The sequence below is a fragment of the Montipora foliosa genome, unplaced genomic scaffold (genome assembly GCF_036669935.1).
Source record: "Montipora foliosa isolate CH-2021 unplaced genomic scaffold, ASM3666993v2 scaffold_75, whole genome shotgun sequence".
Classification (NCBI taxonomy): domain Eukaryota; kingdom Metazoa; phylum Cnidaria; class Anthozoa; order Scleractinia; family Acroporidae; genus Montipora; species Montipora foliosa.
The window spans coordinates 10,001-25,000 of record NW_027179823.1 but is presented as its reverse complement, the minus strand read 5'-3'; the positions used below and the strand labels follow the sequence as shown (position 1 = coordinate 25,000).

The 15,000-nt window shown below is 38.5% G+C and overlaps 2 protein-coding genes and 1 long non-coding RNA gene across 9 annotated transcripts in view; 1 reads left to right on the top strand and 2 right to left on the bottom strand.

The window, feature by feature from the left end:
* LOC137990268 (dihydrofolate reductase-like) overlaps positions 1-5,431 on the bottom strand; it is a 33,863-nt gene extending 28,432 nt beyond the window's left edge. For 3 of the 6 annotated variants that reach the window (XR_011121269.1, XM_068835654.1, XM_068835655.1), the window contains exons 1-2: positions 2,592-5,431; positions 57-165 (exon numbers count right to left, since the gene is read on the bottom strand). Coding sequence is in view for 5 of the 6 variants with exons in the window: in XM_068835654.1 (XP_068691755.1) it covers positions 57-165; positions 2,592-2,796 (314 nt within the window). In the remaining variant the exon portion in view is untranslated. The remainder of the gene's footprint in view (positions 1-56; positions 166-2,591) is intronic. The other 3 variants (XM_068835657.1, XM_068835658.1, XM_068835656.1) reach the window with 2 other exon arrangements.
* LOC137990270 (uncharacterized) lies at positions 3,309-14,745 on the top strand. 2 transcript variants are annotated; one of them, XR_011121271.1, is made up of 4 exons: positions 3,309-3,379; positions 5,964-6,084; positions 8,541-8,599; positions 13,512-14,745. It is a non-coding gene; the product is annotated as an uncharacterized lncRNA (long non-coding RNA). The 2 variants fall into 2 exon arrangements; XR_011121270.1 differs by lacking the exon at positions 8,541-8,599.
* LOC137990267 (neuropeptides capa receptor-like) lies at positions 6,084-8,035 on the bottom strand. Its single transcript, XM_068835653.1, has one exon. The coding sequence runs from the start codon at positions 7,997-7,999 to the stop codon at positions 6,983-6,985; it is 1,017 nt and encodes a 338-aa protein (XP_068691754.1). The 5' UTR covers positions 8,000-8,035; the 3' UTR covers positions 6,084-6,982.
* Positions 14,746-15,000: the final 255 nt, after the last annotated feature.

Genomic DNA, 15,000 nt, shown 5'->3' with positions numbered 1-15,000 from the left:
GTTTTGGCCAGAATGGTAGAACAGAATTTAGGCAAAGCATATAATGGTTTACTTACTGAAGTGTTCTACTAATGACAATATTAAGTCTCCCTGGAAGAGGCCGCCTCTCAGAGGAATCATCGGATTCCCATGTTTTTCTTCCTAATAGAACAGCATTCCATTTACCTAGGAATGCGTGAATCATTAGCAACATTGAAAGTAGATTACAGCAGAAAAGACAATGGTGCAAAATAAATAGTCTGCATGGATATAATTTTTTTAAAAGGAGGTTTGATGGGCACTTTGACTTTGACTTTAATTATACAACATCAGCTTGGTGGAAGGTTCGCAGCATATAGAAATCCAAGCTTTAGTTTTAGGGCACTTTTATTTCAAAAAAATGCAGCAAAAGACATAGTTTGGTGCCATCTGGTTTGAAGAAATCCACTAAAAAGCTATGTCCCCTTTAATCCATTTGGGAGTTCAAGGAAAGACAATGGCTAAGGCTATGGCAATGCCACAAAGCAAGAATATGATTGGTTAACCCTTTCACTCCTGCGGGGTTCCCCATTGACAAGTAAAATCGTCTGGCGTTAGACAGAGTAAAATCTATAAGTCTCAGTGGCCCTTACAGGAGTAAAATCGTCTGGCATTAGACAGAGTAAAATCTAGAATATAATAATAATAATGATGATGATGATGATAAATAATAACAATAATAATAATAATAATAATAGTAATAATAATAATAATAATAATAATAATAATAATAATAATAATAATAATAATAATATTTCTTATCCATAAGTCTCAGTGGCCCTTACAGGAGTGAAAGAGTTACCTTAATTAATGGGGACATACTCTTTGAGTGAACCTAGCTGTTGTTAACCTTTCACCCCTGTGGGGTTCCCCATTGGCAAGTAAAATCATCTGGTGTTAGTAAAATCTTTAAGTGTCAGTGGCCCTTACAGGAGTGAAAGGGTTAATTAAAAAAGGAAAAATAATGTGTTGCAAGTGCAGCACGAATTTCCATGCATTTCTCTGCCGTACTCCACAAAAAAACAACGTGAAATCACCAAATGTTAGGTTTTGATGACAACGTGAGCATATAACCACGAAACAGTCATTTTCTGTTTTGACTTTACAGGATAGTTCGCCTATATTGTAGAAGGTGAACAAGAGGAAATAACCGCGAAATACTTGCGATAGCGCTTAGTTACATTTTGGACTGCCGTTTTCATTGCTGTAGCCGTCGTCTTTGCTTAAACTCCCTATTTGTATTAACTCCTAGGAGTGTTTCTTCACAGATTTTACTCTAACGCTACCCTGCGAACGCAGACGTATTTCCGGCGGTCGTTTCTCTCCCCAAAAAAATAAGGAGAGAAACAACTGCTGGAAATACGTCTGCGTTTGCAGGCTACTCTAACGCCAGACAATTTTACTCATCAATGCGGGCCAGTTAAGGAGTTAATGGGTTCAAAACCGCTACATCCAGTTGAAAGCTTTGTCCCCTTTAACCTATTTGACTCCCAGGAAGTGAAGCTTCAAAGATTTTACTCTGTCTTATGCCACACAATTCTACTCGTCAATGGGAGTTGGTCCAGGAATCAATGTGTCAAAAAGTTATCATTCAATTCAAAGAATGGGTCTTTGAAAAATTATTGTAACTTTTTTAAAAGCTACATTCAAATTTCTTCAAGCCAGAGTAGCATCAAATTATGCCTGATTGTCACTAGTTGCAATGCACACCTTAACTCATGTCACAAAAACGTTATCTATTGTGTGTATGAACTTCACACAAATGATCGGCTAGGGTGTTGGTAAAGGGTACAGTGTGGCTTGAGGTGACATCTCACAGTTTCCTTTTTACTCATAATGGCTTGCCATAGCTTCAGAGTCCTCATCTAGCATTGATAATAATACATATTTATCTTTGCCTTTGACTGTGGTTGTTATCCTTGCTAAGAAATCTAAGTCAGTTCTTCATTGGGCAATATGCAAATAAAAAATATTTTGAAATAAAATTATTACACATGACAATCAAGTTTAGTCATCCCCGGTAAGCATTATGAACATGGTTTACCTCTTTCTCACTGTGGAAAGGGTGTCAAGGTATAACAATCTGATGTTCAAAACATGCTCAAGGGAGAGATTATCTACCTGGAATGTGAAAACCCCTAGGGTTTCCAACCTCCCCCATCTCATCCTTCTCATATGACCCCACTGGATATGAAGCTAAATAACAGGCTATTGACGGAAAACCGAGACAGGATGAAAAGCCCAGAGCGTTTAACCGTTATAATATCAAAATTTTAACCTAAATAGTTTCGGTTATAGCTCACCTAAGGGTAGGCCATGGCAGTTTTCCGTCCTTTCCGATTCCACGATTTGATGCCATGGCAGCAACACAATTCACATGGCGAAGATGCTTGCTCATTGTTTTCCTTTTTTTATTCGTATCTATTTAATTCTAAAAAGGCACCAGTCTCATCGCATTGGGCGATGAAAACGAGTTAAAGTTCTTGCAGCATGCATTGTTCAACCAACGTCTTCGCCATTTTGGACGTAGGTACTTCATGTATCCATTATTATAGTGTACATAAGGAACTTACTAGGATAGCTTGTTGCCGCTGCCCACGGACACAAAACTTCAGCCACTTGTACAGCCGCCCGTCGCTCCTCTCCGGTTTTTTTTTTCGGAGAGTGCACGTGGGCGGCTGTACACAGGCTACAGCCACTCGACCCCAGCCATTCGGGAAGAGACGAAGATTCATGGACAAAACCGGGATTCCATCTCCTTGGACGCATCTTCAACATGGGATTGCCTTAGACGCCATGTGCATGTGCATGTGCTGTAGTAATCATTGATTATGAAACGGTGCGTTCACTGGGAGAAGTTTGGAGGCTGGAATCACCAGACGAGCTTTGTCAACAATAGTCATTGCCCAGTCATTGCTTGTAAAACCCTGATGAAGTAAGGCAGTGTGTTGCAGCGGAATCGTGCGTGACATTTCTTTTTTGTGTGACGTTTTATTGCATTGCGGTGGTCTGGACCTTGCCGGGTCCCGGATGACCACGCGAGTTGACACTGTGGTGAATTGTTTTTCCGCTGAAGGTTTAGTAAGATAATTAAGTTAAGGTTTTCTCTCAGTTTACGGTACCAAGGACTTCACTGTTTACGGATTAAGGTTTCTATAAGGCGTCGTAAGGATATTAGGACACAGATGTAAGTTTTTTCGTTCGTTTAATGATTTGTTTCTTGTTTTATTGTATTTTCATATCCGCCCCTAGCGCGCTTTGTAATGTTAGGTTTTGTTGTTTTCCTATAGTTTTCGTTACCGCCATTCCATCGTATCATTGTATCAAGACTGCGTGTAAACGAATCTCTGTGGATTTTCAAGTAAACTGAGTTGTTGTTGTATGTTATATCGTACATCGTAAAGTCCCAGTGTAGCAGTTCCGCCGCTACACAGTGCCTTTCGAATATTGCAATTGGCTTTTTTCTAATATATTCCTTCACCGTTATATCAGCCTTGCTCCTTTTACCTTTTTAAACATGTGATCGCCTTAAGTAATCTCCATATGCAACGTAATGCCCTTTTTTTCAATCGGAATATTCGTATTTAACAGAATCCTCGCCATTCATAGCTTTAGGAGAAACATATCTAGGCGTTTTCGTGATCATTGACTGATACACAAGGCTCACTGGGAAAATCTGCCTTTGCCATTATGTGACAATATAATCTGTAGACGAACATCGAAATATCCGTCTAGGACACCTGACTCTGTCTGTGTACCTCGCTTCAACTCAAGATTTGTCCATTTTTCGATTAGATATAGAGGTGCGGCTCTATGGAATAACACCTTGGCCAACGATCATTCAATTGTAAACGCGAGTTGTAAAACTTTGTCAACCAAGTTGAAAGATAATGCAAGTTTCTTAAATTTTAATTTTTATGCTACGTCAATTTCTACTACAGATTTTAGTGACCATGATTATGTATACTTTTAATTGACATGTATCTCACATATACAATCGTAATTGCCATTTAGTTTTAGCTCTCTTACACCATAGGGATTTTTAGTTTAGGCGTATAATTGTATGTAATTTAAGGGAATCTTATCTTATTTCTAAACACACGACTCCATAAGCTTACAGCTTTAAACATTATCGTGTTTAAATAAAGGTATATCTATCTATCTATCTGTCTATGAAGTGCGTTCGTTGGGAGAACTCAATAGAAGAGCGGAGATGCCATGAAGACGATGCATTTATGTAAAGAACGTCTATCGAAAGTACTAATATGTGAGGCTTTGTAGAATTTGGCCAAAAAATGGAATGTTTGGAGTAAGGAGGTGAAGACGTTACAAAAACTGAATTTGTCGAAATCTGGATGCTGTTAAAATAGACATGAAAGATTATCACTAGGAAATGTCCCTTGCCAAAAATTTGTGTGTTAGTGCAAATTGACTCCATACAAAATAAGCGAGACATGCAATGAATGAAAATCTTCCGCTCTTTACTCGCAAATAAATGAATTTGGTATGACCTGTTGTTATAAGCAAGTATTTTCCCAATTTTTCGACTCTTTTATGCAAGGCAGAATTTAATTTTTTTAACCACGTGGTGTGTTAAATCTATGAGGTTGCGAGATCCTTTGTTCTCTTTAAAAAATTGCTTGTTTTCCCTTCTTCCCAAAATTACTTCCAGACTTGTTCTCAGCTTTTTGATCCCAAAAATGGTTTATGTTTCCTTGTTCCCTGAAACATTTTGTCTTTTGTGCCCTGTTCCCTAGTTCAAATTAGCCATGTTGCCAAAAGGCCTGGGAGAGCCTCCTTCATTTCATAGAAAAATGCTGATCACTGAATATCATGTTATCCAGGAAGGTGTTAGTTAGTGTGTTATTTTGGCATTTTTACTGTTTCAGTACATCGTTCATTTCTTTTCGCGCAAGGTTCCCGTTCGGTGTGCTGCTCGTGTAAATATATATATCTTATTAGATGTTTTGGTGTGTAGTATCGCTGCGTATTTTTACGACTTGCGCTGTATTTTGACGAGCCCGCTAGGGCGAGTCAAAATACAAACAAGGAGTAAAAATACTCAGCGATACTAAACCCCAAAATATCTAATAATCTTTTTTGCACTAAAGTTTTAGCAAATGAATTGTAAACAACCGAGAACGCGTGACATATTGTGGGGCAACGTCAGAATCTAAACTAGTCAAACCGGTTCTCTACTGTACTATAACCACGTGTACAAATAACTAACTGTACAATATCGTGGAATGTTTGTTCTCGTTCCGTGCGTTTTCTGTACAATAACTAGTACAGTTGGCTAATAATAATTAGTATATATACACAGTTGATTATACAAAATCGCGCGCTCTCATTGGCTCGCTACCTCGGATGATCAGCCGATAATCACCTCGACGGACAAAATGGCTGCCAATAGTAGTTTTGCCACTGTAAGCGGAAGATGATTTCGCGTGGAAATGTTTTTTTTTTCTCCTTTTTGAAATAATCACCTGTGTATTTATACTAAAATAATTATTCGCCTCGGGCTCAGTGATTATCGGTGAATATTCACCTCGATTTCGTCTCGGTGAATATTCACCGATAATCTTCGCCTTCCGCGAATAATTCTTTAATTCAGTTATTATAGCAATGAGTGATAAAGAACAATAAAAGGTCAATGCATGCCGCCTTTTTGTGATATTCTCTTTTTCCTTGAAATATTAAAATAGCTTTGCTTTTTTGGAAGTTTTCCACTTCCTTTGACCTCGGTCAGGGCTTCCCGGAGGTTGCACTGATACGATTAACGGGTCGAGTAAGTAAGGTAATACGATACGACAAAAACTATTCTATTTTCCTTAACAGATTGATTCTATTATGATATATAGTTTTAGGAAGTCCAAACGTGCTATTTGCATTTCTCGAGGTGTTTTGAATTACCCTGAACTGGTTTGCTTCTTCTGTTTTTACAGCTTGTATACAGACTCTCAGAAAACATCCACAGCTGTTTGCCTGTCTTGAAGTTGCTAAGGTTTCCTGAACTCATCCGATATCTCAGTCAAAACACTTTCCTAGCTCCACATAAAAAGGACGGTTAGTTTCATCTCCGTTCAATTTGTAGTTCGTTTAGTGCTGAGAAGTCATCAACATTGCAGATCACAAATTGAAGACAAAGAATAAATAATCAAATGTGATCGAAACATACAGCGGTGCCTCATACCTTATTCCTAATATGAGTTTTGAATGTTCAACATCACGAATCTTCGCTGTATATACCATAAGAAATCAAACAGTTTTAACAAATACGTTAACAAATACACTAGGGGAATGTAGTAACTTATAAAGGAAGGACAAGGAATGGTTTACCAGATCAATTTGCTATACAACGCTGGCGCCCCATCGTCCGTCTCAGAAATTCCCCTGTCGAATTGTTTTATCAGACCAATTAAGAACGTTCTGCGAAAGGGAGCATATGTTACAGGGCATATATTCTATGGATCAACTAAAAAATGCCCCTAAGATCAGACAACGACTCAGTTTAAACACGGTTTAAAAATTCTTATCCAATGGGAAAAGATTTTCAGTTATGACTGTTGTACTTACAGGAAACCAATTTCAATGTTTTATTTCATTTCTTTCTTTTAAATTATTGTTTAAGTAATTAGGTAACCTAGTGTATTTAACAAACGTGAATTCACAAGACTCGTAGGAAGACCACATAACATGACATAATTTCGTCAGTGCATGTAAATAAAGAGTTTACGTTCAATGTTATTAACTTTTGCTAGTCCCCTTCTGATTTGGGCAGCTGTGGCTTTCCCTGTTACTCCCTTTTAGGTACAGGGGAATCATACCACTCAAATTGCTAGTTGCGGGTTAGGAAGACTTATGAATAACTCTTTACAACAAATTATACAAAATAACTATACCGAGTTGTAACGTGTGCTTCCGTTAACAAATTCTCTTGACCGAAAGCTACCGCGTTGCGAAGTTACTGCGGGTAAACTGCCGCCACTGCAATTCGCCGACTGTTTTGTCCCTTCTTTTGACAGAGGAAATAGAAACATGCTCTCTTGAACGAGACGCGATACCTAGAACTAAAGGCGATCAGGATAAATGGATTGATGGCTGTACTTATCAGTGGGAAAATGTAGTACAGCACACCCACCAGATTTAATGAAAGACATTTATCTTTCGTAAACACAGAGGGGTGAAGTGATTTTAAAAACATGTAGACATAAAGAGGTGTCCAACAAGTGAAAAATCCAAGAACGATTGATCCAAAGACTTTCATCATGTTTTGGTTTTCCTTGTCTCTCTTTCCTCTGGATTGAATTTGATCCCCATTATAGAGCTTCCTTCTTTCTCTTAGTTGTTTCATAATTAGCGAGTAGAGGACGACTATAAAAATGAAAGGGATGCAGTAGAGCAAAACAAAACCTACGGAGTAGTAGGTTTGCAGCAGTAACTGACTCATCATGTTTCTGCAAAAAGTATGTTCCTCTGATTGAATTACTCTAGAGTAAAGCAAGTACGGAATGAGAACAAACGCTGGTATACCCCAACTTACAACCATGAAAATTGTTCGAATCTTTCCAGTTATCGTTAACGATTTTAGTGGAAACCTTGTCGCAATAAATCTGTCCACAGCGATTAGAACTAAGCTGATTATAGACACCGAATATGACAGTGATCGTGAATAAATTCCTAGCTTGCAAAAGAACGAAGCGGCAACAGCGCCCGTAATAAAACTTCCACCAGCCTGCAGCATACCTTCAGTAGCAAAGAGGGGCCAGTTGAGAAGAACGCACACCAAATCAGAAACCACCATGTTCATGAAGTAGTAGTTAGAACTCGTCTTTAAGTTTTCTCGCTTGATGAATGTTATTATCACAAGGAAATTTCCCCCAAGTCCCAAAAGACTAATGGCTGAAAGGACAACAGCTATTGCCGTAAGGGAGCCGGTTGGACAGTCTACATGATATAAGAGATGAGAGGAGTTTTCCATTTTACGTTTCAGATAATTTCCAACAATTTTGTTGGAAGATTTTCAGGTACTATGCTTATGATTTCAGTGAATGGCGGTCACTTTCGAATAGATCTTCCTGTTCTGTATTAATGAAACTGCATTTAAAATGACGACAAGGTGTCAATCAAAACTGAGGAGGAAAGTGGGAGGGTCAACAAAAAATGCGTCGATTGACAGCTTATTTAACAAGAATAAAGCCATGCATAAGATGACTATTTCTTGCATTGCACTTACTACGATATAGTTTGTACATCCTTATGATGAAAATATCTTTAATTTGGTGGCATCTTTAAACTAATACTTGATCCATTTGTAAACTTTTCATTTAATGCTAACATTACAACATCGATCCAAGTCAAATTTTTCATTATATACCAGGAAGTGCTTTCTTTACCTCTATTTTCAACAGCCATAAAAATAGGCTGTTAGGGTTTTTGAGCTGGTTAATGCATGTAAGGCACTGCAAATCGAAAACCAAATCCACAAGGTAATTTTGTTTTCTGCTAATAAAACTTTTTAGCTTTGCAGAAAGCAAAGAGGACTAAATTTCCAGGAAACATATGACTACCACCTGGCACTGTAAGTCTTTAATAGGCGAAAATAAAATGTAATACTGTAATAGTAATATTGAAACCCGAGGGCGAGTGGCACATAAATTAATCAAGGCTCATAAATAACTTAATTTTATCAAGACTTCAAAGGGGAGAATTAAGGTTTAGTGATGAATAATTATGTCCTTTTCTTTTGAGGGAACAGACTTAAAGATGAAAAGAAACTTGGAAAAGAAACATTTCACGCAAAAGTGAATAACCTACATAAATTCGACACACAAACTATTGCAGAGCAGCTGGCACTTAAGACTAATAGAATATACCATTTATTTACATTTTTATGTTAGTAATTAGGCTTGGATAAATTCTGCTGTCAGAATTTCGAGCAGAATAAGTGATTTTTGAGGCGAGTATTCTGCTGGTAGAATAAAGCATTTTCGAGCAGAATTTGAGCAGAATGGATAAAAATGACACTAATGATAAACATAACAGTTGTAAGAAAAATCTAAAACTAAATAAAAAACAAATGGAAAACACCCATGTGTTTGATTTGATTATTTGACCTAAAGTAAGATGAATTACAATTTTGCTACGCATAATGAATATCTATTTTTCGGATACCGAATTCAAGCAGCATAAGCGATTTTTACGAGCACTGCCGGCAGGCAGAATAAATCATTTTACGGGGTAGAATTTATCCAAGCCTACTCGTACTGATGTGCGAACTTTCATCTCTGCTTCCCTCAAAATTGTTTTTATAATGCATTTATCCTCAGTTAAGTCTTGAAATGATGAACGCTCCTTTGGCTGCATCGAAATAACTTTCACATATTCTGTACTTCACATATGCATTTATATTCATTCGTAAAATATCCTGTTCTTTCAAATCCCTACAATTAATTGATTTCACTAAGTTTGTAGGCGGCAGGTACAAAACATAGGTCACAGGGCACAGGTCACAGGTCACAGGTCATTGTTTTACCAATACAGAAAGTATCCTAAACATTCATAAAAGCTAACCTTAGGCCTAAAAACTTTTGTTTAGGCCTAATTAGGACTAAGGTTAGCTTTTATTAATGTTTAGGATACTTTCTGTATTGGTAAAACAATGACCCGTGACCTGTGACCTGTGCCCTGTGACCTGTGTTTTCAGTTGTACCTGCCGGTTTGAAGGGTGGGTACAAAACGAAGACCGAATACCCAAAAATGAAGACCCCTTCAAAATCGTCTTAAAATCACTTGAAACTGCAACTGGGACATGATTCTCGACTGAAGAAGAAACAAGAAACATCAACATTTGCAGTTTTCAACGAATTTGACCATGGTCTTCGGTTTGTAGAAAACTCCACCAAAACTACACTCTGAAACGAAGACCCTTTCAAAGAGGTTGATATCGCCTGGAAACAGCCAGAACATGATCCTCGACTAAAGAGGAAGCAAGAAACATCAACATTTGCGGTTTTCAGAAAGAAATTTACTTTGAACTTTTCAACTATCGCGAGAAGAGAATGTTGTTTCGAGCAGTGTAAAGGCGGATTTGGATTTCTTTGAACTCTTTTTTGCTCCAAAAGTATGGCAGTTGTCGGCTGATCAGACCATTATTTATGGTATCATCAAAGACTGATTACATGCGAGTCTGTGTTTGCGAAAAAGGCCAAAAAGTTGTTGTATATTTTTTTGTGTTTTCATCTGGCGTCACGGCGTCCATTTTAGTGTACAGGACAATGCAGCAAAATGTCTTCTGGGAATCAGTTGACTATATTATTATGCAAAACTAGTGGGGCCATTTAACAATTATTGGATGAGGTTGAGCATGTTAGCGATAATTATCAATGCCAAAGTTTGTGTTATCTGCTGAAGCAGAAGGCTGAGGCAGATGACACAAACTGAGGCCTTGATAATTATTGCTAACATGCGGAAACCGAATTCAATAATTGTTTTATTATGCATATTCCTGAGCTGAGCTCCGCCATGACAAAACTGATCGAACTGCTGGTTAGTGTGTTAGGTGACGTCACTTCTGCATGCATAAAACTATTGTCTGTAGGTATGACGTAAAAGAAACATAGCAAGCAAGAATTAGCTGCGTGCTTATAGCCAATCAAAATCGAGCTTGTGACACCAATGTATAATAATTTCTATTGTTTGCCTGTCTTATCTCGGAAATGAAAACCAAGAATAAATGTAAGGTATTTAATTAAATTTGCATAGTTATGCAAATTATTAATATGATGACTTCACACCTTTGACATATTCCATAATTTCTATATGCCACGTGCAAGGTGATCATTTGCACATTCTGACTATGTATGGCTGGTGGAGGTTCTGCTTGATTAGCATTTTTGTAAACTTACCTGTTTTGGTACGAAATAAATACCACCCCCCTTGGTAAACAAAGGGTAAATAATTTTGTCCAGGTAGATGAGAAAGTTTTGGAATCACATCAATTTCTCGTCTTTCTCAGCTCTTTTTTACTTATTCTTTAATGATGAATCTTTTCGTTGACTTTTCTTTTACCGCGTTTTATCCATTTTTTTGCGGAGATGTGATTTCATCTTCCCGTGTGGTCGCCCAGACCTGCATGAACCGTTATCCATCTTAGAATCTATCCTCGTGTCTTTTGATCTCTCATCAACCCATTACCCAAGAGCAAGATTGTCCCCGTGAGTGTCAGGGAGGTGTCTACTTTTAAACCCATTTTTGCGGGAAAATAAAGAATGGACCAAATGTTGTACCCAATTCAAATCTCCCGGGGTCAAGATTCTTTGTTTGCTGTATTATGATTACAATGTAGCATTCACATTCCAATGATATAACAATATCTGAAAAAAACCGTTTTATTCCCAACGGGCTTGAATTGGGTACAAAATTGACTTGACCGATTTGGTCTATTGTTTATTTTCCCGGAAACTTAGTTTAAAATAGACACTTTTCTTACGTAGATACGATACAATACATACTTAATTGACCGCTCCCCATAGGGGCTTTTCAGGGCCAATGAAACACAATCAACGAAACAACAGAACACAACAACAACAACTGTTAAGAATCCCAACTGGTCGGAGGGATACCAGTCGGCTATTTACAAGTGCACCTGGGAAGTTGAACCAGGGACTACCAGGAACAAATTCAACGAGTGATCAGAGCGGGTCTTGAACCCGGGATCTCCGCCGGGTCTCAATTCAAGGCAAACGCCCTAACCACTGGACCACACTGCCTCCACTGGGGACTAGGCTAATTTCGGTGAATCTTGCTCTTCGGTAATGGATTCTTGCTCTCATCTCTTTTCTTGTAAAAGTTGCCTTCGTCATTCTGTAACATGCAGTTATTCCGGATTCGTATCTCTTTCTTCCTACTTCTTAAGCTTCACCACCCTCCCTCTTAGTTTATCTTACAATATTCTCTTTGATTTTGCTAATTATATTTCTTCATTTCGTTTGGACTCCTGTGTAAGTTTGCTCGTAACTCGTCCAAGTCTTTTTTCTTTCCTTTCTTGTTAATTGTTTGTATAGATTCCATTTCCAGTTTATACAACTGGTCGCCTTAATTATTGCATTCGCTTTTACAACTTCTGCTCCTCCCATTTTCTTTCAAGTCTTCGCTCCTCCTTTTCTTTTGGTCTCTTCGTTCCAAGTTTAACTTCTATTGCCCTCGCCATATCATCGCCGATTTTAAGCGCTTTTCTGTTGACGGCAACGATTTATGGAATTGAACTTTAACCAAATGAAAGCGTGTTTTTATTTAACATTAAACTGTTCATTGAACTGATTAGTCAGTTAACTTGTCCTTTGTACAGTATCCCTCGTTTGTCATCAGCATTAAGATGTTGGGAATAGCCTCCCCTATCGAGCTGACAGAGGAGACGGAGACGACGAAACAAGAAGGGTGGGGAGGGTGGGAGCTTCTTCTTTCGTTGCCGACTTTGGCCAACTAACACATGCGCATATTTGGTGAGGTCTTATATAATAGCTAATGACGTCACGCGAGGGTGGTGAATATTTAATGTACTATGAATCGCAATGTGCCCTCGTCCAATTCAGGATTAACTTCAATTGTGTTTTTTAAAAATTTCTACATTTTGTGAAACCTTTGAAAATAGGCTTGAAATTAATCCTTAATTGCAATCGGGCCCCAAACGATTACATATACTAACCCGCTACTTCCGTTTTGGGCTGTGTTTCCTGACATTGCATCTCACACAGCCGATCAGTAGTGAAAGTAATGTTAACGCATGCATATCAATATGTCTGGTACATTTAGCTTGCTTTAACACTCATGGCTTCTCATTTGCTTGAGACTTAAAATCAATGTCACTTCAGACCACCACTGGCATTCTCCAGATGATCCTGAAAACGCATCTTGATTTTTCTTCTTTCTTTGCATTTTTGCTTCGCTGGCTATCCATCTCTCATTGTACACGAATTTGCAAATAATTCAGTCGGGTCGTACCACAATGAATCGAAAGGGCTTCGCGATTGGTTACAAGAATACTAGAAGAAACAACTGAGGAAAATCATTGATTTTGTATAAAATAAATAAAAAGTAGCCTGACGACACTACAAGCATGAAGAATAGAATCCAACAAAAGCTACGATCCGTTTACTGATCAATGAAAGTCTTGTTCTTGGAATATCCACGAGAGCCAAATCTGCCAATTTTTGATGTGTGGCGCAATATCAAACGCTTTTTCCAGAAACACTTTTCGGCGCTTCGTCAGCGGGATCAGATTTTGACACTCTCATATCGTCATTTTGGTGGGTCGCTGTTTTATAATTTTCTGTAAATTCACATGCCTCCTTCTGCCAGTCTCCATTGATCTGATTCGTTTCCTCATCTCGAACTCGATTTGTCTATTTCTTCTAGTTTTTCTTCCTCAAGCTTGGAAGCAACTTGCCTCTCGTACTCTTTTGCCAACTCTTTGCAAATTTGTTTATGTTTAGGCCAGTGCAACTTTTGGCATCTCACACTGCAATAACCAACCTGACGGAACAAAGTAAATACGGATGCTTATTCACTGAAACATGCAAGGTCTTCGGGTACATTGAGTGGAAAACGTCGTAAAAGAGCACCTCTAACAAAGAGTAAATCCTCAGACTCGCAAAATGGACTTGGGCAGCTTGGTCTAGCACACAGAACATGCGGAATTTCAGTTCTTTGTTGAAAGCCACCAGGCGCCGGCTTCTTGCTCGCACTTGGGGCCACCATTTGCGATGCAGAAATGGAGAGAGTAGGAACCGAATGGCACAGTACGACTGATAGTTGTCTTGGTAAAGATTTGCTATGGCTAGGGAGACAATTATTCCTACCCCCAACCCGCTCCCCCTTTATTATAATTCTTACCAGTCATTCCCTTTAGCTCCCTCTTGTTCTCTCTTAAGTATTCTTTCTCCCACTGTATAATAGAGCCTCAATTAGTAAGAAGGAAAAATTAGCCATAATATTTCATAGTTCACATTGACACAGGGCGCTTTCGAATCAACAAAAAAATCAGTGTGAAATTCCACGTTCCCAGTAGAACGGCACTTTTCGGGTTGCACAATAGCCCACTTTCGATATACAAAAATTGAGATCCTAAACAAAAGGTATCATCTTGAGGCTCTGGGGAATAAATATAAGGATTTGTATTCATGATATGACTAGCTCTGTGAGTGGGCAAGATGAAGGAAGTCCCGCGCTGTGAATGATTACCCGAGCGGGCAAGATGCCCGCTCGGGATTTCTCGCTTGGTCCCGCAAGATCAAAGATAATTTTCTTTGGTGTTTTATCCCATATAATAAATCCTTTATTGACCAAGCTTGTTCTGTCAAGATGGCTTGATATTGGCCTCGTTCTTTTTTTCCGTGTGTCGAGGTCCATAAACACGCCCCGAGATGATGCCTTTTGTTTAGGACTGAAATTTAAAATATCGAAAAGGGGCTATTTTGACCCAAGCCACAGTGAGCACGTTCGTGTAAGTTTCGCGCCAGTCAGGGAGATTCACGTGATCGTGTTTTGAGCCTGAGACAAAGAAAACAATAATTCCTTCCAATGGAAACCGATTTTTTGGTCCGACCCGTCAAACCGATCAAAGTGGACCAGTTTCAGAGGACCGTTCCATTTGATTCTAACCGAAATTTCCGGAAATTTTGGCTGAATGCAAAGCATACTTACCACTTATAATTACAAGCAGAACACTTTTTCACATTTCTTTTTCAGTGCAAACACTACAGCAATCGCTAAAATCCGCACTAGAAAAGAAAAAAAACTCTTTTAACATTTAGATTTAAAGAGAATCGTATTGTTACTTCCTTGAATGATAAAAACAATATTGACAACATATGCACAACACGTGCAAGTGCCATGTCACCCCAGCAACAGGCCTTGTTGGAAAACAGCCGACCTATGCAACTATTGATGTTTAAAGGAAAATGAAGGCAAAAATCAGCAATT